The following is a 19,459-nucleotide window of genomic DNA, read 5'->3' as shown; positions in this document are numbered from 1 at the left end:
CAGCCTCCCCAGTAGCTGGGATTACAGGCATGAGGCACCACGCCCTGCTAATTTTGTATTTTTAATAGAGATGGGGTTTCTCCATGTTGGTCAGGGTGATCTCGAACTCTCGACCTCAGGTGATCCACCCATCTCGGCCCCTAAAATTTCTGGGATTACAGGCATGAGCCACCATGCCCGGCTGCCAATCTGGTTATCAAATTTTAATTTGATGTCTCTTCATCTCAAAATTACACTCTAGCCATGCAGTCTTCTGTAAAATCATGCAAACATAAAGAATCACAAGATTATGTGTCATCAAGTCCTTCTGTATTATTCATTTGGAATTTGTAGTAAGTCTGTCAGTTGCCATGTGCAACCCATGTCTTTAGCTCACTGTCCCTCTTCCTCCGTTTGCCCAATTGACAGCTCAAATTTCGTGTTAGAGAATTTCAAGCTTCTTTTATTTTTATAAATAGAACTGAGCTACACTATACTGCTGCTTTTTTAGACGTGGATAAACATGTGTTGCACTATGGGTTAGGTCACATTTCTTGATTTCTAACAACATATACTTTTAAAGTGAATTTTATGGGTCTAGTTCCCCCAGAGTGACTCAATCTCCCATTTTCTACTGGACCGTAAACTAGTACCATGAGTTAAAACCACATCATGTTACCTGTCCCAACCAGTACATTCTTGCATTTCTGGGCCTCAGTTCATCTCAGGCCCAATGTGGCTACCAACACTGCAATTTAAAGTACGATTAAGAGAAACATAAGCTCTGGGACTAAACTGGGGCTCCCCATCTCTACTGTTATCTTTATTGTTTTGTAAAATAAGCATCTGAAGACATCGTAGTATCATTTCAGTCTTCAAGCCAGAGCTTTCGGATTCTTACCAGGGTTTAAATAACCCCAATAGCAGGGTACAGAAGTTCCAGCCACACAGGGCACATTCCAGAGCAGAATAGAGGCTCCCTCTTTAGTCTGGGCACACGTGCTTCAGGTCTGCTTATTCAAGGTCTTCTCTCTGCTCCCCTAAAATTCTCTATTGTTTCCCCAACGCAGCAGCTGAATTTCAGCTGCCACTGAGCCTCACTGTTATTTTTATTATAGTAAAGTGATACCAGGAAGGCTAAATAACCTTCACATATATCTCCTGGCTGGCCCCATAAGCATTTGAGCTTGCCATCCCCACCCTATAGCCTCTGAGAGTTTTAACATTAAAGTGCTTTGGGTTGTTTTGGTTCTCATAAGTCTTAGAAATACCTGCAACTCTGGGCTGGCTATTATGTGCCTGGAGATCCTTGCTTTCTCTTGTTTCCTAAGTAAGTGAAAACTATTTTATTTTAACCTGCTATTTCTAGGGATGGGATGTGCTCAGTTGCCTAGCCAGCACTACCTGCACTCTGGGCACTAAACAGTCTGAATTTTACAAGGGAAAATGACCATTCACGATGTAGTGCCTGCATTGAGCTGTTTCTTCTGGTTGGTGCATCAGTCAGGATAGGCTAGGTTAGGCTGTAGTCACAACTCCATAGTGTCCATGGCTTACAACCACACAGATATATTTCTTCCACATGTGGAATGGCTGCAGTGGGTCAACAGGTAAGTTCTATTTACTGTAGTGGCTCAGGGAATATCTCAAATGTTCCTGGCTGTCATGTCAAAAGGAAGACTTTGGACAGTTTCACACTGGCAATTAAACGTGCAAGTCTGAAGTGACTCACATCCCTCCTGCTCGGTCACATGGGTCCACGCATCCACAAGGGATGAAGGAGGTGGAATACTGGAAATAGTTTAGGCCACTAATGGCTACCAGGGTTGGTTTCCAATGACAGAGTTCTGGAGATCAAATAATTGTACTTCACTCAATCTCTTCTAGTATGCTGTTGGCAATACCCATTGACATTGATGAGTCGTAGGATTGGCCTCCCTATACATACCTTTAATCAAACTGTCAGGGAGTTGTTTTCTCTATCTGAAAAAACAGATTACATAGAAACTCAGCTCTTACACTTAAATTCTACTTAAAGATAGAATCAAAGAGGTTTAGAACTAAGACTTGGCAATACTACGGTAAATTTTATTGTATTGATGGTATCGATTATAATAAAATATTATACCTTTGTGAATAATCTATTGGGATATTAAAACATTGGCTTTAAAATAATTTTCTTTTAAAAATGCAACTTTTGGGGATGTCTAATTCATTCTCAACAGCTTAGAAGAAGGCAGTGTAGGATTATAGCAAAGAGCTTTGGAAGGAAGCCTATCTGAATTCAACTCCAGACTCTGAAATTTTCCCATGTTTGGCTTTGGGTTATTTGGTTAGATTTTTCTCCTAAATCTCAATTTTCCCATTTTAGAATACAAATAATTAAATGTATGTACCTTAGCTGTGATGACAAAATAATACATGTGTGATTCTTCTGCTCAGGAAAAGCTGGCTATCATTACCATTATATGTATCAATCTCAAGATAGGATCGATCACACAGAAGCTGGATCCCACTCGTGTGTTAATTTTATACACATTTTCTAAAAGTAAAAATCTCTTAAACGCCTCTGTCCTCAATTCTAATTCCAGCAATACAATTGTTTTACACATTTTTGTTGTTGCTGAGAAGGGTAGCCCTCAATACGTATATAGATTTTCATTATCAAAAAATGTGCAGGTTTTGCTAAAGAGCAGGTTTCTCGGCAAGCAAGGCACCATTCTTATGGAAGTAGGGAAGGCGTTCTTATGTCTGAGTGACTGCAGGGCTAAAAAGGCAAAGACGGGAACTTTGAAACTTAGTCCAAAGATTTCACATCACCTTAAAATTAACCTTTACCTTACAGGGAGGGAAAAAAGTAATTGCAAAATAAAAGTTGTCTTTATGGTTCCCACAGCCCTATGCATACACAGGGGGATATTATTTAGAATAGTTATGAAAAGCTCCCTGTTCCCAATGAGCTCCCCGCTCACTCTATCATGATGCCATCTGAGTTGTTCGGGTTTCTTGGTGATGCATTTAGGGGTCTTTCTAAAAGGGAAAAGTAGGCTGCAGAAGAGGGCTCTTTCTAGCTCCTAGCAAAATTAACAAATGGGAAGGTCCTGTGGCAATGAGCCAGAGGCAACAAAACAGATCCTTTTGACGCTGAAAGCCAAGGATCTATCTGAGCTGAGAAAGAATTCATAGCTGTTTAGAGAGAAGGATGGGGTTGTGTATGCAGCCACTTCCCCATTCTGCATTCCCTGCAGATGGAACTGCAGGGAACTTTTTTTTTTTTTTTTTTTTTTTNTTTTTGAGACGAGTCTCATTCTGTCATCCAGGTTGTGGTATGATCATGGCTCACTGCAGCCTTAACCTCCTGGGCACAAGTGATTCTCCCACCTCAACCCCTCAAGTAACTGGGACCACAGCCGTGTGCCACAACACCTAGCTAATTTATTTTAGAGAGAGCTGGAGTCTTCCCATGTTGCCCAGGCTTGTCCTGAACTCTCAGCCTCAAGCAATCCTCCTGCCTCAGCCTCCCAAAATGCTGGGATGACAGCTTGAGCCACAGCACCCGGCTTCATGTGGCACTAGCTACTGACCTCTCAGAATTCTTCTCAACTCAACCTTCCAGATAAACATTCCCAGTGGTCTAGGGCTAGCCCCCAAGATGAATTGAGTTACCAACCCTGGTGAAGAGATCAGATATTGTTTATTTTCCCCATGAACGCATGAATACTAATCAGACCATGTATCTCAATATAGGGCTCAGATAATATCGTCAGAGCACTCTGCATAGAAGGCTGGTCTTGGCAGTTGGTACCAATGGTGAATCCAGCCCTGCTGGGGAGAGTTTCAGGGCCAGGGCTAGAAGAAGGGAGCTGCAAGGGAAGACTCCGATGACGAGCAGGAGCTTCACTTCCGCGTCTGTGCTGTGCGTTGTCAGTCCTGCATACAAAGGGAAAGAATCTGTCCCTGTTTTTGGTGCAAAACAAAAATTATAACCTAAAACCAGACCCCACACTTCAGCTATTTCCAGCATGAACTCAGGACTCAACAGTGAGGTGTTTATAACAACACTCTCCAGAGACATAAATGGAAATTACTAAAATTATAGGCGACTTGGTTATTTAGGGGCAATTACACACATTTCTAAATCTGAACAACGCTTGGGTAAGTGGAAGTCTTTGACATTCCAGCAGCCCTTCTTAAAGCCACATGACATTAAGGATAGTTTGGGTCTAAATAAATAAATCCAGATCATGTGCTAGTATTTGTAGTCCAAAGAGACTTAAACAGGACCACGCTTCTTAGCCTTGGAGCTCTCAGCCTTCAGCATTGGAATATTTGCCCTCCTGGAGTAGCTACAACATTTTAGATGAGAAACCAAATGTTTATTTGTGGAATTTAGCCTTCCCCACAGTTTACCAAAATAAGAAAACTAGCCTTTTTCTATGTCTGAATTATATTTCCTTCCCATCACAGTCTTGTAATGCCAGGAATATATATGCTTCAGTAAAAGGACTACATAAGCATATATTCCTAAAAAAAACACAGTTCATGAAAAAGAAAGATTTTACCTCAAACACATAATGAATAAGAGATGTGTCCAATTTATGTTTATTCTTACTATTGTCTAAAAGTTGTAACTACCAACATTTAGTTACTCTCATTGCTAAAAATTGTAGTGGCATTTATATGCCTTTGTTTCCATTAGAAGCAAAAACAGAACAACTAACCTACAATTTGATTTCTAAAATGATATACTGAGACCACAGCACAACCCCAATACAAGCTTCTCATCTGGACATCCACTCTTCTGGCATTCTGAGATGATTTGTGAAATTGACTAACCAAGGTCTTAAAACACTTTTAAGAAACAGAGAGAGCAGGAAATGGAGTTGGGGTTAATGGACAGTGGTTAAGGCAGAGCAAGGAGAACACAAGGATACAGAGAGAAATGCTAATAAGAGAGAGAGACACACAAGCGTGAGAAATAGAAAAAAAGAAAGAAAACCTTGTTCCCCTGTCAGCTCATCTTCCCATTTCAGAGCTCCCAGACCAAAAGGATTCAAAACTAGCATGCTTTCTACACCAGCTAAACATACATTCCCGGTAGTTATATGCCTTTTTAAAAATATCAAAGAATTAGAAGAAATTATAAATAAATTATCTTGGGATACAGAAGTGCTTTCTGAGCATAATTCCAATGGCATAAATCATACAGAAAACATTTATACATTTTTACTTCTATACTTTAAAAAACCATAAACAAAATGTAAAGGTAACTAACATATAAAGAATATATGGTCAGTACATAGGACAAAGGTGTCATATATGAAGAAATACAGTGGGCGAGGTGCCTGGAGAAGTGGGACAGGGGGTTTTCAGAGACTGGGGAAACCGATGAGTATCTCTGAGCAGGGAAATGGCTTTATGAAAGCGGTGCTCAGACAATGTAAGTTTGAACTGGAACAAAAAGAGATGTGCAAAACACATTATGAATCATGCATTGCGAATCACAGCCAAGCTGGCCTACCTGCTATTGTTCCAAATGCACTCTGTATTTTACTACCTTTGTTTTTGATCAAATTACCCCAATGGCCTTTCCCCTTCTCACCATGGATCCTTTAAAGCAAAACTCAAAAACCACACACTTCATGATTCCTGACTGCCTCAGAGAGAAGAATACAGTCCTCCTTTCCAGCCCACTCGGATTACACACAGAATGACAAGAATCACACCAGTTATCTTTTTTCCTTCTCTATTAGATTGATTATATTTCTTCATATCCTTCCCATAACCCAGGCGCCTAGTAAATAGTAGAAAATTAGGGTTTGGATGCAAACAAAAGGCTTTCCGAGACAGGAGGTTGGTACGTTTCCATCAGCATAATCCTTTAATAAGTGACTATATTAGCACTCGGTTCAAATGCTGAGACAGTGCCCTGGCTCAGCCTTAATGTAGGGATATCAAAACCACGCCCGGTGGGGTCCCTAGCAGAAGCCGACCAGACGGAGGGTGCTGGGGTAGCTCTTGCGCATGCTCATGCATTTTTCCTGGTCAATGTACAGGGAATTGGCTTTGACGGCCAGGTCATGCTCCAGGGTAGCTTTGGTGTGGACCAGTGACTGCAGGGTGTCCTCTGCATCCCTCAGGCGCTGCTGCAGGGTCTGGATGGTGTCGTCAACCTCGTGTACCTCATTAACAAGGCTGCAGAATAAGGGAATCAGCATGGTTAGATTAGCAGAAGTCACACTTCTGTAGCTTACACAACTCCAAATACATCACATCGTAACCAGTGATGTGAAGGTCACGTTTTCTTTACTTTAGGGTTTATTTATCAGCAAATGAGGGATGCATGAAATGAATAACATATGAAGAAACATAAAGAGAATGGTGACAATGAACCAATGGGAATGTAGATGTCCCAGGAGATAGAAAAGGGTTTCATAATTATAGAAAAATATCCAGAGCATTTTAAAATCATTATACCAAGGCAACTCTATAGTTTCACAGAAATTCACAACAGGAAAACAAAGTTAGAGAGGTCACCAAGCCCAACTTCTTTGTTTTACAGACTAGGAAATAGAGCCCCGGGGTTCATGAGCTGCCCTCTCCACCGGCACAGGGCCCACTTGCATATGTAAGCTGTACCTGGTTATCCAAGAAGCTAAGAAGGAATACAGAGCTTCAGTGGCTGTAACAAGAAACTGGGTCCCATTTCCTGGACCCATTCCCCTCTCGGCAACTTGAGACAGAAGAGTAGAAGCAGAGATCCAGGAAGACCCATCTCATTATCTGCAGACACATCCTGGAATGTGCTTGCAACTGCTCGGACCTCAAGGCCTTCACACTCCTGCTGTCCCCTACGCTCAGAAAGCTCCTAACCCATTCTTCATCCCACTAATTTATCCCATCCTCAAATCCTAGGTGAACTAACACCTCTTCCGGCAGTCCCTCCCTTAACCCGGAAACCAGCTGCTGCCAAGTGTTGTGAGTTCCAAGAGGACCAAGCTTTTTCCAGCACTCAGGGTCTTGTGACTGTCTGCTTGCAGCATCTACTGTCCTTGCCCAGGGCTGCATCCATAGCCCCTCCTGCAAAAATACACCTGTGCAAAAAATACTTATTGGGCGAAGACCAACTTTCATGTCCTAGGTGAAGGAGGACATTTTGGGAGGTAGAGAATTGCCCAAAGGTCTGAATCCATGAGATCTACTAAGAACAAGACCCAGACCCAAGGCAAAGGAAGCCAAGGCGGGATGGAGCCAGGCGGATTCACTTGCAAGCCACTTATAGGCAGCCTAAGAAGAGGAGGGCGCTTGTAAAGGCCTCCACGCAGGCTCATCAAAGCAACAGGCCATGGGAATATATCCAAGCCTTGCAGAGCCTTTCATCTTACGAACTCTACTGTCTTCTGCTTTCCAATGGCAAGGAGGGGGAAGAATTAAAGTTTAAGTACCAAAGTTTGGTTTGGTCTGGGGACAGTAAACACAAAATCTGAGAATTCATCAGAAAGCATATTTCTTGTTATTGTTTGGGTCAAATTGAATTAAAAAAGAAAGGCTTTATAAAGATTCCAGGGTATAAAATATCACTAGCAAAGAAACAGATCTTCGGCGAGGCTGCTGCAGATGACTGGTAATGGGAATTTTGATGGTGGGTTGTTTACAATCACACGAACCCTGCCTCTTGTCTCCCACCCTCCCTGGCTTCAACAGGAACCCTGAACCCAAACATAGGACATGGAGCAGGATGATGTATGAGTCTTCACTCATTTCAGCCAAATATAAGTCTAGTGGAAATTTTATCTGGGAGGGAACGTTTGAAAGTATACACATCAAAACATCTATGCTAAAACAAAACAAAAAAAAAAAGAATTCAAGATACATAGAATGCAGGCAGTAAGAGTACTTGTTTTCACACTGCTGCGTGGACACAGCTAGGGAATAACACACGTTCGCATCCCTCAGCGTTAATTAGAAATACACTGTTCGCCATCTTCAAGGCCCTGTTTCAGTCCCAATTTCCTTGTTCTTGGCTGATTGCAGAGAGCTGTTCTGTTGAAGCCACTCTTTCTCTTTCTTTCTTCTTTTTGTTGGGAGTTACAGAATTAAAAAACATCTTGCATTCAAATAAAATAAAGCTACCACAGTTTTGATATATATATATAAAGCTAATATATATATGTGTGTGTGTATGTGTGTATATATAATATATATAAAACTATATAATATATATAGTTTTATATATATTATATATACACACATATATAATATATATAAAACTAATATATATGTGTGTGTATACGTGTGTGTATATATTAGTTTTATATATATATATACACATATATTTATCTATACTTGTATATATATTTATATAAATAAATATATATGTGTATATATATTTATATAAATAAATATATATCTGTATATATATTTATATAAATAAATATATATCTGTATATATATACACTAATATATACACACACATATGTATATATACACACATGTATATATACACACATATATATTAAAATAATATGTGTGTATATATACACACATACACACATACACACATGTATTTTATATATATGTATATGAATATATGTATTTTATTTATATACGCATATATACACACATATACACACACATATATTTGTTTTATATATATGTGTGTATATGTGTATATATACACACATATACACACACGCATTAGTTTTAATATATATACACATATACACACACACATATATATTTTATTTATATATGCATATATACACACATATACACACACATATATTTGTTTTATATATATGTGTGTATATGTGTATATATACACACATATACACACACGCATTAGTTTTAATATATATACACATATACACACACACATATATATTAGCTTATAAATATATATATATATATATATATATATATAAAGATTATTTAAGTGGAGCAGAGCCTGGTCTGTCTGGCCTACCACCAAAAATGCCAAGAATGTTTAGAATCACTTTTGAAATAACCCATTTAGAACATTTTTAAATAAAAGTCAAAGTCTTGAAATGAAAACAGCAATTTTTCTCAGTCCCCACTCCCTTGAGTTTATGATCTTTATTTTTTCTAAATCTAGACCACCAAAGGGCTGCTTTCAGAATGATCCATTTAAGAAGGAAAGTAATCCCCTCCCCCAATAATAATCCTAAAGATTTTTGGCAAGGATATTTTAACAAGAAAACTTGACAGAAACAAAAGTAGGTTTTGTTCTAAAGTCAATAAAGGAGCAGAGGAAATAGACATACTATGAAGTCTGCAGGAAGTGAAAGAAAAGCAAATTCTGTTTAGCCAGGAAAAGGAAAAAAAAAAGAGTAAAAGTCATTCAGCTCCTCAGGAGAAGCTGTGAATGCCTCATTGTTTGAAAAGTCCAAAGTCCTACTAGACCACTACTCAAAACCCATTTTAAAAGCAACGCTGTGTTTGTCTAACGGCAGTATGAGCAATTTATTTGTTCCCATCTCTACTTCTGATGACTGCAGAGATTTCTGGAGAATGAAACATCAGCTCAGCTTCTCCTAATAGCATTTACATAAAGTCACAACTGATGATCTAATTCTATCAGGCCAAGTGCATGCGTGCTCACTGCTGGGTTTTTCTAAAGCAGAGAGGTGCCTCTAGCTGGCTGTCTAGGGGTCCATCTAGCCTCTGGAGTGGAGAGATGCTTATCCTAAATAATGAGCTGTGCATGAAGAGGGGTTCTATAGAACCCACTTTGAGAAACATGCAGCCTGAGTGACCTCCTCTGTGGCTATGGACTAGGTAACAGCTCCACCAGGAGAAATGCAGCTCATCCTGGAAATGAAGATCATTTGCATACAACCTAACCTAAAGCATGCTTCATGGTAGTCAACACAGACAACATGTATGCTATACACATAGGGTGTTTTACAATAATGATCTCCTGTGTGACCCTCAGTTTCATCCTCTGTGTGAGAGAGAGATGAGGATGCAGCATTTACTTTGTCAGCTCTTCCAGGTATCTGACAGGGGAATGGTAAAATCATTACATGACATAAACATGTAACTCTGGGTGAGACAGGCAAAGATTCAAACTGCAGCTCTCTCAGACCACTAAGTGTGACCTGGGCCAAGCCACTCACCCACTCCTGCCTCAGTTTCCTCATTTGTAATATGAAGGTAATGAATGAGATCATATAAAATGCTTAGGGCAATGCCCAGCACAGAGTCAGATTAAGAGATGATAGTAGCTACTATTATCACTGCATTGATTATCACCATCAGCATCTTAATTATTATTATTATTGTCAGCATCAATGTTGCCCTCACAAGAACCCCCTTTCCTTCCATTTCAGGAAATCCACTGTCTCAAATCACCACTTATTTCTTTATTTTATCCCTTAGGATCAATCCTTCAAGATAAGAGAATTTGATCATGGAACCAGAGCAAATGGCATCGCCCCACTGCACCAGAAAGGCTTCTGGAGTTCATGCACTGCCACTTGGCTCCTCCAGTTGCTATCAATTTGATCTGCATGGAGCGTTTTAGGACCTAAGAATAGCAATGATGAAATCCAGAAAGAAAAGGCAGACTCACAGGTATTGGGAAATTAGAAATGAAGCCAGATTGTGGCTGGGGGTGGGGAGGGAATCTCGGCCAGTCCCTCACAAGTCCATCCCAGAAGGAATCTTCAAAGTTAAAATAATAATAAAATTCATGTAGTGTTTAGTAGATAAACTGTGAGGTCAGATTCTTCCTGCTGTGTATATAGAGGAGCTGCGCTCGATGAAGACCAGCTGGCTTTGATTTCTACTGAAAATGAAACACATTGAAATCAACTTAAATGAGACCCTCAGCCACAAAGACAGCAAATGAGTAGATAGGGGTCAGTGAAATTGGTACTGAAAGCCGCTTTTCTGTCGGGTCCCCCGTGCTGAGAAATACACAGAAAGTCACAAACTGCTGATTATAACATAGGAATTCTGGGAACTCCGAAGACTCCAAGGACATGCAAAAGAACCCAAAGACAACACTGGCCTCCCTGAATGAGTTAAATGCTTAATAGCACTTTTTTGGTGTGTAGCGTTGTTTTTTTGTGTGTTCCTTTTGTAAGGATTTGTGGTAAAATAAACATAACATAAAAACTTCAACTTCTCTTAAGTGTACAGATCAGTGCCATTAAGTCCATTCACGCCACTGGTGCAATTGTGACTGCCATCCATCGGCAGGACTGTTTCATCATCCCACACGGAAACCATCCCCATTCAACAACATCTCCCCATTACTACCATTCTCACAGAAGGCTCCTACATGATGTGAGTGGGCAGAAAGCATCTTTCTAAAGAGCCCGGCGCCCCAGTTGGTCTGCTGGACCTCTGAGCGAGCCCCGAGCTGTCCCCTCCCGCCTTACCGTAGCTGAGCCATGTCTCGGCAGAGCTCGATGTTCGGCCGCCTTGTCCGCTCATCCAATCTGGTCTGAGCCACCTTCAGGAAGGCAGTCTTGTCCTTGATGGCCTTCTTGATGGATTCTATGGTCATTTCAGTCTGGAAAATCTCCTGCAGAGTCTGTGACAAAGAGAAGCAATTGCCTGAGGCTTTGGTGCGGTCCCTTCAACAACCTGCCTGTCCACTCCGTGCCTAGCACCTGCCTCGACCTCGCTGATGAAGAGGTCGCTTCACCAAGAGCCTAGATCCTACCCAGCCCTGCCCCGGGGAACCCACGTGTCTCAATGGAGCTGGCATGCACCGGCTCTGGAGAGTGCGTGGCGCCTCTCTCCCCAACCCTAGGCTCAGTGACCTCGTTTTGGTAACTGGAAATCAGTCAGGGTGGGAATATTTCAACCACAGAAATTGGGCAAATGCTACAAATCAGGGGTTCCCTGCATGCCACCCCCAATGGCCATTGTTAATTATTGACCGGCACACGTCTGTGTTTTGATAAAAGTGAGGTTTTGCTGGACACGGTGGCTCACACCTGTAATCCCAGCACTTTGGGAGGCTGAGGCGAATGGATTATGAGGTCAGGAGTTCAAGACCAGCCTGACCAACATGATGAAATCCCGTCTCTACTAAAAATATGAACATTAGCCAGGCATGGTGGTGGGTGCCTGTAGTCCAAGCTACTCAGTAGGCTAAGGCAGGAGAATCACTTGAAGCCGGGAGGTAGAGGTTACAGTAAGCCAAGATGGTGTCACTGCAATGCAGCCTGGGTGATGGAGCTGGAGACTCAAAGTGACTCAAAGCCTCACTTATTTAGTTATTTATTTATTTTTGAGACTCCATCTGTGGCAGGGGGTGTGGAGGGAATCTCAACTATTTTTGAGACTACATTTCAAAATAATAAATAAATAAATAAATAAGTGAGTGAGGCTCTGAGTGGCCCTAATCTCCCTCCTCACGTCCACATGTTGGTGCATTTCTTCCCATTTTCTCTTCGTACCAACTTGAGTGTCACTTTCCTCCCCACAGAGGATTTCCTTTGCAGCAAATCAGGCTTAAGCTTCAGGGTACCTCGCCTGCAACAGAAGACTACTGAAGTTTTGTATTCCTGATTTTATATTCTTTTTTTCTTAAAGAGTCCACTGCCCCAAATTGCATAAACACGCATCCCCCCTTGGTTCCTCCTCCTCTTTCTCTGTAAGGAGAATCCCTGTCCTATCCTCTGAAAAACCTCCCTTCTCCTGGCATCTTGATCTCTGCACTCCCGTAGCTCCACATCCTCCCATCACTGTCCCTCTTCCTGGGTTCCTTTCCATGGCCTGGAGACACACCCAAGTATCACCAATTTTTTTTTGAAACCCCATGTTTTTACTACCACTCTCCCATCCAGTCCCAACTGAGTCCTCTGCCAAATGTATTCAACCATGGCTGTGCCCACTTCCTTTACTTCCCATCCACCCAGTCTCCTGGCGGCCCCTGGATCCTGTCTCTGACCCTAGCTGCTCTCATGAAACTTCAGTTTCAAAGCCGACATTGAGGCCTCTCTGACACCTCCCTCTCCTTGAGACCCTCACCTTGTTTTCTATGGCCAAGTGTTGTCCCGACTCCCTCTTTTCCTACCACTCCTCATTCACTTCCAGTGCAAGGCTTTGGCCTTGGGTGATGTCTCTGCAATACCCCTTTGACTCTCCAGAGACCTCATGCAATCACAGATTCAGCACTTGTGTAATCCAGGCACTCTTCAGTCTGTCACTTGAGCTTTGACCTCCTCCCAAGCTAAAAATCATTTCACTGTTTCTATCACTAAGGCCTCCTTGAGATACTATGTGCTCCATGAAACTATCTCTATCTCTTGCCATTGGAAACAACTGCTCCTTCTTGTAAACTGTGTTCATGTTTCATCTGTTTCTGAGGAGTTCTTTCGGCACCTTTATGATGCAACTTCCGGTTTTCTATGTGCATGTCTTGTCTCTAAGACATGAGAAGGCAGCGTCAGTGTAGCATCCCTGTAGGAACACCCCTGAGTGCCTAGCACAGTAGCTTGAGTGTACCTGTTAGGGTTGAATGGTGCCTCTTCCCCCAAAATTCCCATGTTGAAGTACTAATCCCCAGTGCCTCGGAAGGTAGCCATATTTGGAGATAGTGTCTCTGTGGGAGTGATTAAGTTAATTGAGGTCTTTAGGGTGGCCCTAATCCAATATAACTTTGGTGTCTTTATAAGCAGAGGAAATTTGGACACGGACACATACAGAGGGAAGATGAGGTGAAGACAGAGGGAGAAAGTGGCCATCTACAAGCTGAGGAGAGAGGCCTCAGAGAAAACTACCCCTGCCGGCACCTTGATCTCAGACTTCCAACCTCCATTAATTAATTTTCTCTCTCTCCAGTGAGAAAATTAATTTCTACTGTTTAAGCCACATAGTCTGTGGTACTTTGAGTTAGGGCATCCCTAGCAAACTAACATATCAGTAAATAAAAATTTATTGAAGGAGGAACTCTGTCACAGTGGCCGTCTAAAAGGCCTTTAGAATGTCTTCTTATAATTGATAGTGTCTGATTCCATTAACCTTCTCATCAACGTCTTCTGCAACCTGTATTCAACCTACTTTTCCATATTCCTCTCCCAGTACACAAACTATCTACACCAGCCACACATCAGTCTCCTTACAGACCTCAACTCAACCTCTGATTTGCTGTCTCCAAGGCTTTCTTCAAGATGTAGCCCCACCTGGAATGTTCATTTCTCCCTCCAAATCCCAAAAACACTTTCCATATTTGTTATTTGCTAATCACGATTTGCAATATTCTATTTGTATTAATTCTTTACGAGCTTTCCCTATGCAAGCATTTCTTCTCCACAATGTAAACTTCCTAGGAACAAAAGCTACATTTGATGCTTCTCTCTGCCCTTCACAGCATGGAACACACTGTCTGGCTCAACTAATATTTGTTGCATGAAGCCGGCACCACGAGAAGGAAAGGTAAACCACTGCAGCCTGAGAAAATGTGGTTCCCTCAAGTGGGTAAAACCATCGTAGGCAACATGGCTCATGATGCAAGTTTCTTAAAAATAAGAAACAACATTGCTCGCTTCAGCAGCACATATATTAAAATTTGTACAATGCATAGAAGGTTGGCATGGGTTCTGAGCAAGGATGACATGCAATTCATGAAGCATTCCGTATATATTTTTTTACAATAGGTAATGACAATACATGATATAGTGTCAATAGCTAGAGGAAGGATATTGAATGTTTCCAACCCAAAGAAATGATCAGTATTTGAGAGGATGGATATGCTCGCTCATTACCCTGACCTGATCACTATACATTAAATGTATCAAAATATCACTGTCTACCCATGAATATGTACAATCATTTTTTGTCGATTAAAAAAACTATGACACAACAAACTATATGCAGCGTAATCCACACAAACCGTAAGAGCTGACTGATATTAAGGAAAGGAAGAGCTCCTTGTTTATCTTGAAACACACAAATTCTGCTGGACTCCTTCATTTTAGAATCATTGTGAAACTCCTATGCTTACAGCACTTAAAATTTTTGAATATCAGAAACATTTTGAACTACCTAACAGTTTCCTGTATTTGGTTTTGTATTCCAGAAAAGGGGTCTGAAATAATTTAACAGAAAACATTTCTACCATATGTTCTAATAATAAATTCACTTCCTAGCTATATACAGTGATTCATTAAACTTTAATAATAATATTTTTGTTTCTATTAACAACTAAGAACCTTTCATTACACAGTGCCTTCTTTGTATTCCAAATACCAGTGGATTCCAATTCCATTTTGACACCTGGCTACCTGGCTGAAATAAATGGCATGCTTTGTGCTGTTTTAAATTTTTCTTGCTCTGTGTGGCCAGGCAGTCACGTGCCTATGGTGCTTCTCTGGGACTGGTGAGAGATTTGTGGCCCCAGAGCACCCCGCTCAGTCCAGGTCAGCTACCGGGTAGCACCGGTGGTTGATTTACCTTTGCTAAGTGCATCTGAATCTTATTCTTAGCATCTGCAGTCTCAGCAATGCGATTGGTGAAACACAAGTTCACTTTGTTGAATTGATTCCACATCTCATTGGCAGTCACAACCAAGAGGTTTTCAATGTCGTCTCTTAGCTTAGCGGAAGCTGCCCGTTCACTCTGGGAGCGGAGAATATTGTCATCTGTAAATTTGGCCCAGGACTCGGGCACTGAGACACTGAAAAAGAAAAGCAGAGCCAGGCAGTGTTGACAGTGATGAATCAGCCTACAGGATCGCTAGGCAACCATTTATCCTGTGACAGAGCAACCCCCAGGTCAACGATCCTAGCTTCACTATATAAATGTAAATATCAGAGTGAAGCTTGTTTTAAACTTTTCTTAATTATTTCTTATTTTACTGCTAATCAGTTTTCTATAAATCTAAAACATAAGCTAGTTCTTCTGCCAGTTTCGGGGGGCAGAAGGATTAATGAATGACGAGAATGTCTAGGTTCATTATAAATGCGTCACACATCACGTCAATCAATAAGCGTATGACAGAATATTCAACCTCAAGGGTAATCAAAGAAGCATTAAAGAAAACAGCATAATAAGGAAATATTAGCAAGAGTAGAGAAAATGATAATTTGCAGTGCTGGCGAGTATGTTTAGAAAAAGTTTCTCTCGTATCTTACAGATGAGAATGGTGAATTGGCACAACCTTCCTGGAGGGTAAAAAGGCAAGAAGAGCCTTTCATCCAAATGTTTCCAGAAACTCCACTTCTAGAAATGTATCATAAGGAAACAATATACCCAAAGATTTATGTGTGAGGATACTCATTTCAGCAATATTTATGCTAATCCCTGAAAAATTAGAAACAACCTACATGTTCAAAAGTTTAAAACAAAAAGGTTAATTACGGTACATTCAAAAAAGTAATTCAAATACCATGCAAATTTATGTTCAAGTAAAATATTTATTTTACAAACAATGTTATTGAAAAATCAGACAGGCTATATAAACTGCATGTGTGTAATACCATTACTTAAAAATACAAATCCCTATCTATGTGTGAAAGAATATTGGAAGGACTAAAGACAAACTATGAACATTTATTTATTTATTTATTTTTGAGACAGAGTCTCATTCTGTCGCGCAGGCTGGAGTACAATGGTGCAACCTCAGCCCCCTGCAACCTCTGCCTGCTGGGTTCAAGTGATTCTCCTGCCTCAGCCTCCCTAGTAGCTGGGATTACCAACACGCACCACCACACCCAGCTAACTTTTTTATTTTTAGTAGAGACAGGGCTTCACCATGTTGGCCAGACCTGTCATGAACCCCTGACCTCAAGAGATCCACCTGCCTCGGCCTCCCAAAGTGCTGGGATTACAGGCGTGAACCACCATGCCCAGCCCTAAACTGTTAACATTGAGTGTCCCTGCGTGGTAGGCTTATGGATGAAATTCATTTGCTCATTGGAATAAGATATTAAATAAGACTCTTGCTGTTGACTAGAGGTTTTAACTCAGGCCCTGATGATCAAAGTGTCATCACATGCTCTGTGCCCTGACATTCTACAGGAGACAGTTAAGAATTCATGCCGGAAATACAGGAGGCCTTTTAAAGGGCTTAGTGGTCAGAATATACGGTTCCATTCCAGCCCACCTCCCATCCTCCAAAGAAGAAAAGAAGATGCTTCCTGCTCACCTCATCCAAGTAAAAGGAACCATTTAGGACAACACATACCTCACACTTGAGATGTGAGTCTGACTCACGCCTCAAGAATTTAAAGGTCCAAGTGGGTAACTGGCACTGTGCGTCTCACAGGGGAGCCGAGAGAAGGGCTGCTTTGAGGGTAAGCCACCCTGCAGGAAAGAATCCACTTGGAGGTCAATTTAGAAGTGGGAGGAGACATGAATGTGGGAAGAAGCACAGCGGACTTTCTGAGGTGATGAAAATATTCTATATCTTGACTGTGGCTGTGGTCATATAGGCATACAAATTTGTCAAAACCCATAGAAATGTACATTTAAACTGGGTGCATTGTATTGTATGTGAATTTCACCTCAATCAAGTTAACTTTTTTAAGGGAGTGGCTGGGAGAGACCATGGACCCTGCCCAAAATTGCATCCAGGGGCCTGGCGAAGAAACCACTGATGGGGTAAGTTGAACAAGCTGTGGTAGGAAAGGCATGGAGCTGTTTTCAGCCTGTATCCCACAGCATCCAGGGCATGCTGTGCAATGGCAATGTATGGCTTGTCTGTGTTTTTGTAGGACTTCTGCATCAAGTGGGATTATTTTCATAGTTAGAAAATATAAACAATAAATATTTCTTTACAAAAGAATTCAGGATGCAATGATCAAGGTCTGACCACAGAAAGTGCTTGCTTACTGAAGACTTGTACAAAGCTGGGTGTGTCTCTCACCTTCAGACATCTTACCATGCTTTCCGTTTCAACCTGTAAGCTGTGTCCTTTCTAAAGGGGAAAGATCTAAATGATGTCGAAATCACAGCAGTGGCGTGTGCCTGACTTACGTTGCATCGACCCTCTCCACTCCACGGAAGTAGCTGACACCATCTGACGTGTTGCGCAGGTGGTGGCACTTGTCATCGATCCGATAAGCCGTCTGCTTGTCACTCAGGTCCTTCTCCAGCTCGTGCTGCGACGCTCTGTTGGCTCTGTAACAGAGTCAGGAAGTGGAGCTTCACGCTCAGGTGACAATGTCCTGCAAGGACACATGAGTGCCCTTCCATGTTAGGGCCTCTCTCACTGTTCCTCTAGCCATCTCTCCTCCTTCACACAGTGTTCAATTTCTCAGTCAAAATGAGCACTCTCTGGAGATGCCCATATATCTGTGTCACTGGGACCCTAACTCCTGCCCTGTCTACACTTCTCCCTTCATAGGGTGGGATGGAAGTGGTGAGAGCAGGTGAAGATAAACAGGGGTCCAGAATCTGCAGCCCCAGCTAGGGCCCATCTTCCTAAAACACACAAACCCTTCCAGAAGGGACACGGATTCAAAGTAATCTGTCCACATCTGTGCCTTCCAGTCCTTCCTTTTCCTTTTCCTCTTCTACATCCCAGCTCTCTTTTCCTCCATTATTTAAATTCCCAAGAAATCATGAGGCCTTTACAGCCGAGCCCCCTGCCATCCATTGGCGACCTCAGTTTGCGATCATGCTGGGGCCAAGATGTTTGCCAGGAGATAAAAACCAAGGGTCAAAATTAACCTCCAGGGCAGGAATAAGAGAAGGCTTCAACAGAGATCAGGAATTGATGGTCCACCTAGCCTCACACACTCAGCAGCCACCCTGCTGGAAGAAAGAGGCCTTGGTGAGCTCTGAGATTGCACGGGCTTGCCTGTAGTGTCAGGCAGAGAGAGGACCCACAGCTCACTACCAAAGACAGGCCCTGGGGGCAGGCATGGGTGACAGGTGAGCCACATGGAATAGTTCATTCCACAAGTGATTAGTGAGTGCCTCCCACATGGCAGGCTCCATTCTGCGAGCCTGGGATACATCAAGGGACAACACCGACATCTTTTCTCTAAGGAGCCAGCATGCTTCTGGGAGAAGACAGAGAACACATTCAAGGAATCAGCAACTTCTGTGGTTAGAAGAACAATGCTAAAAACAAAGCAGGAAAAGGGAGAGCAGGACTGTGTTTATGATTATAAATAGGACAGCCAGAATAGGACTTACCAAGCGACATTAAGCAAAGACATAAAAAAAAGGGGGATCAGATAATGCAGAGCCGTGATGGACATGCGAAGGAGTCAGGATTTCCTCAGAGTAAAATTGGAGGCCACTGACTTACAATTTAAAAGGTTCATTCTGGTGCTGGGCTGAGAACAGACTGCAGGGGGCAGGAAGACCCACGAGGAGGCCCCTGTAGTTAGGTGAGAGATGAAGGCGGTTTGGACCAAGGCGGTGGAAGTGAAGGAGGTAAGAAGTATTCAGATTCTGGATATGGTTTGAAAAGAGAATCAAGAGAATCTCCTATGAGATCGAACATCAGTGAGAAAAAAGAGCTTGAGTCATTTGAATAATGGAATTC

At 41.9% G+C, this 19,459-nt stretch overlaps 1 protein-coding gene and 1 non-coding gene across 2 annotated transcripts in view; one reads left to right on the top strand and one right to left on the bottom strand.

Moving 5' to 3' along the window:
• Positions 1-5,833: 5,833 nt before the first annotated feature.
• TEKT3 (tektin 3) overlaps positions 5,834-19,459 on the bottom strand; it is a 36,675-nt gene continuing 23,049 nt past the window's right edge. Inside the window, exons 5-8 of the mRNA XM_017496850.2 lie at positions 17,938-18,081; positions 15,415-15,637; positions 11,388-11,542; positions 5,834-6,174 (exon numbers count right to left, since the gene is read on the bottom strand). Of these exons, the coding sequence (XP_017352339.1) occupies positions 5,958-6,174; positions 11,388-11,542; positions 15,415-15,637; positions 17,938-18,081 (739 nt within the window). The 3' untranslated portion in view covers positions 5,834-5,957. The remainder of the gene's footprint in view (positions 6,175-11,387; positions 11,543-15,414; positions 15,638-17,937; positions 18,082-19,459) is intronic.
• Positions 14,500-14,605, top strand: LOC119466737. The gene has a single exon (XR_005195200.1). It is a non-coding gene; the product is annotated as a U6 spliceosomal RNA (small nuclear RNA).

The sequence above is a fragment of the Cebus imitator genome, unplaced genomic scaffold (genome assembly GCF_001604975.1).
Source record: "Cebus imitator isolate Cc_AM_T3 unplaced genomic scaffold, Cebus_imitator-1.0 Scaffold223, whole genome shotgun sequence".
Taxonomy (NCBI): Eukaryota; Metazoa; Chordata; class Mammalia; order Primates; family Cebidae; genus Cebus; species Cebus imitator.
This window is presented reverse-complemented; position numbering and strand designations above follow the sequence as displayed.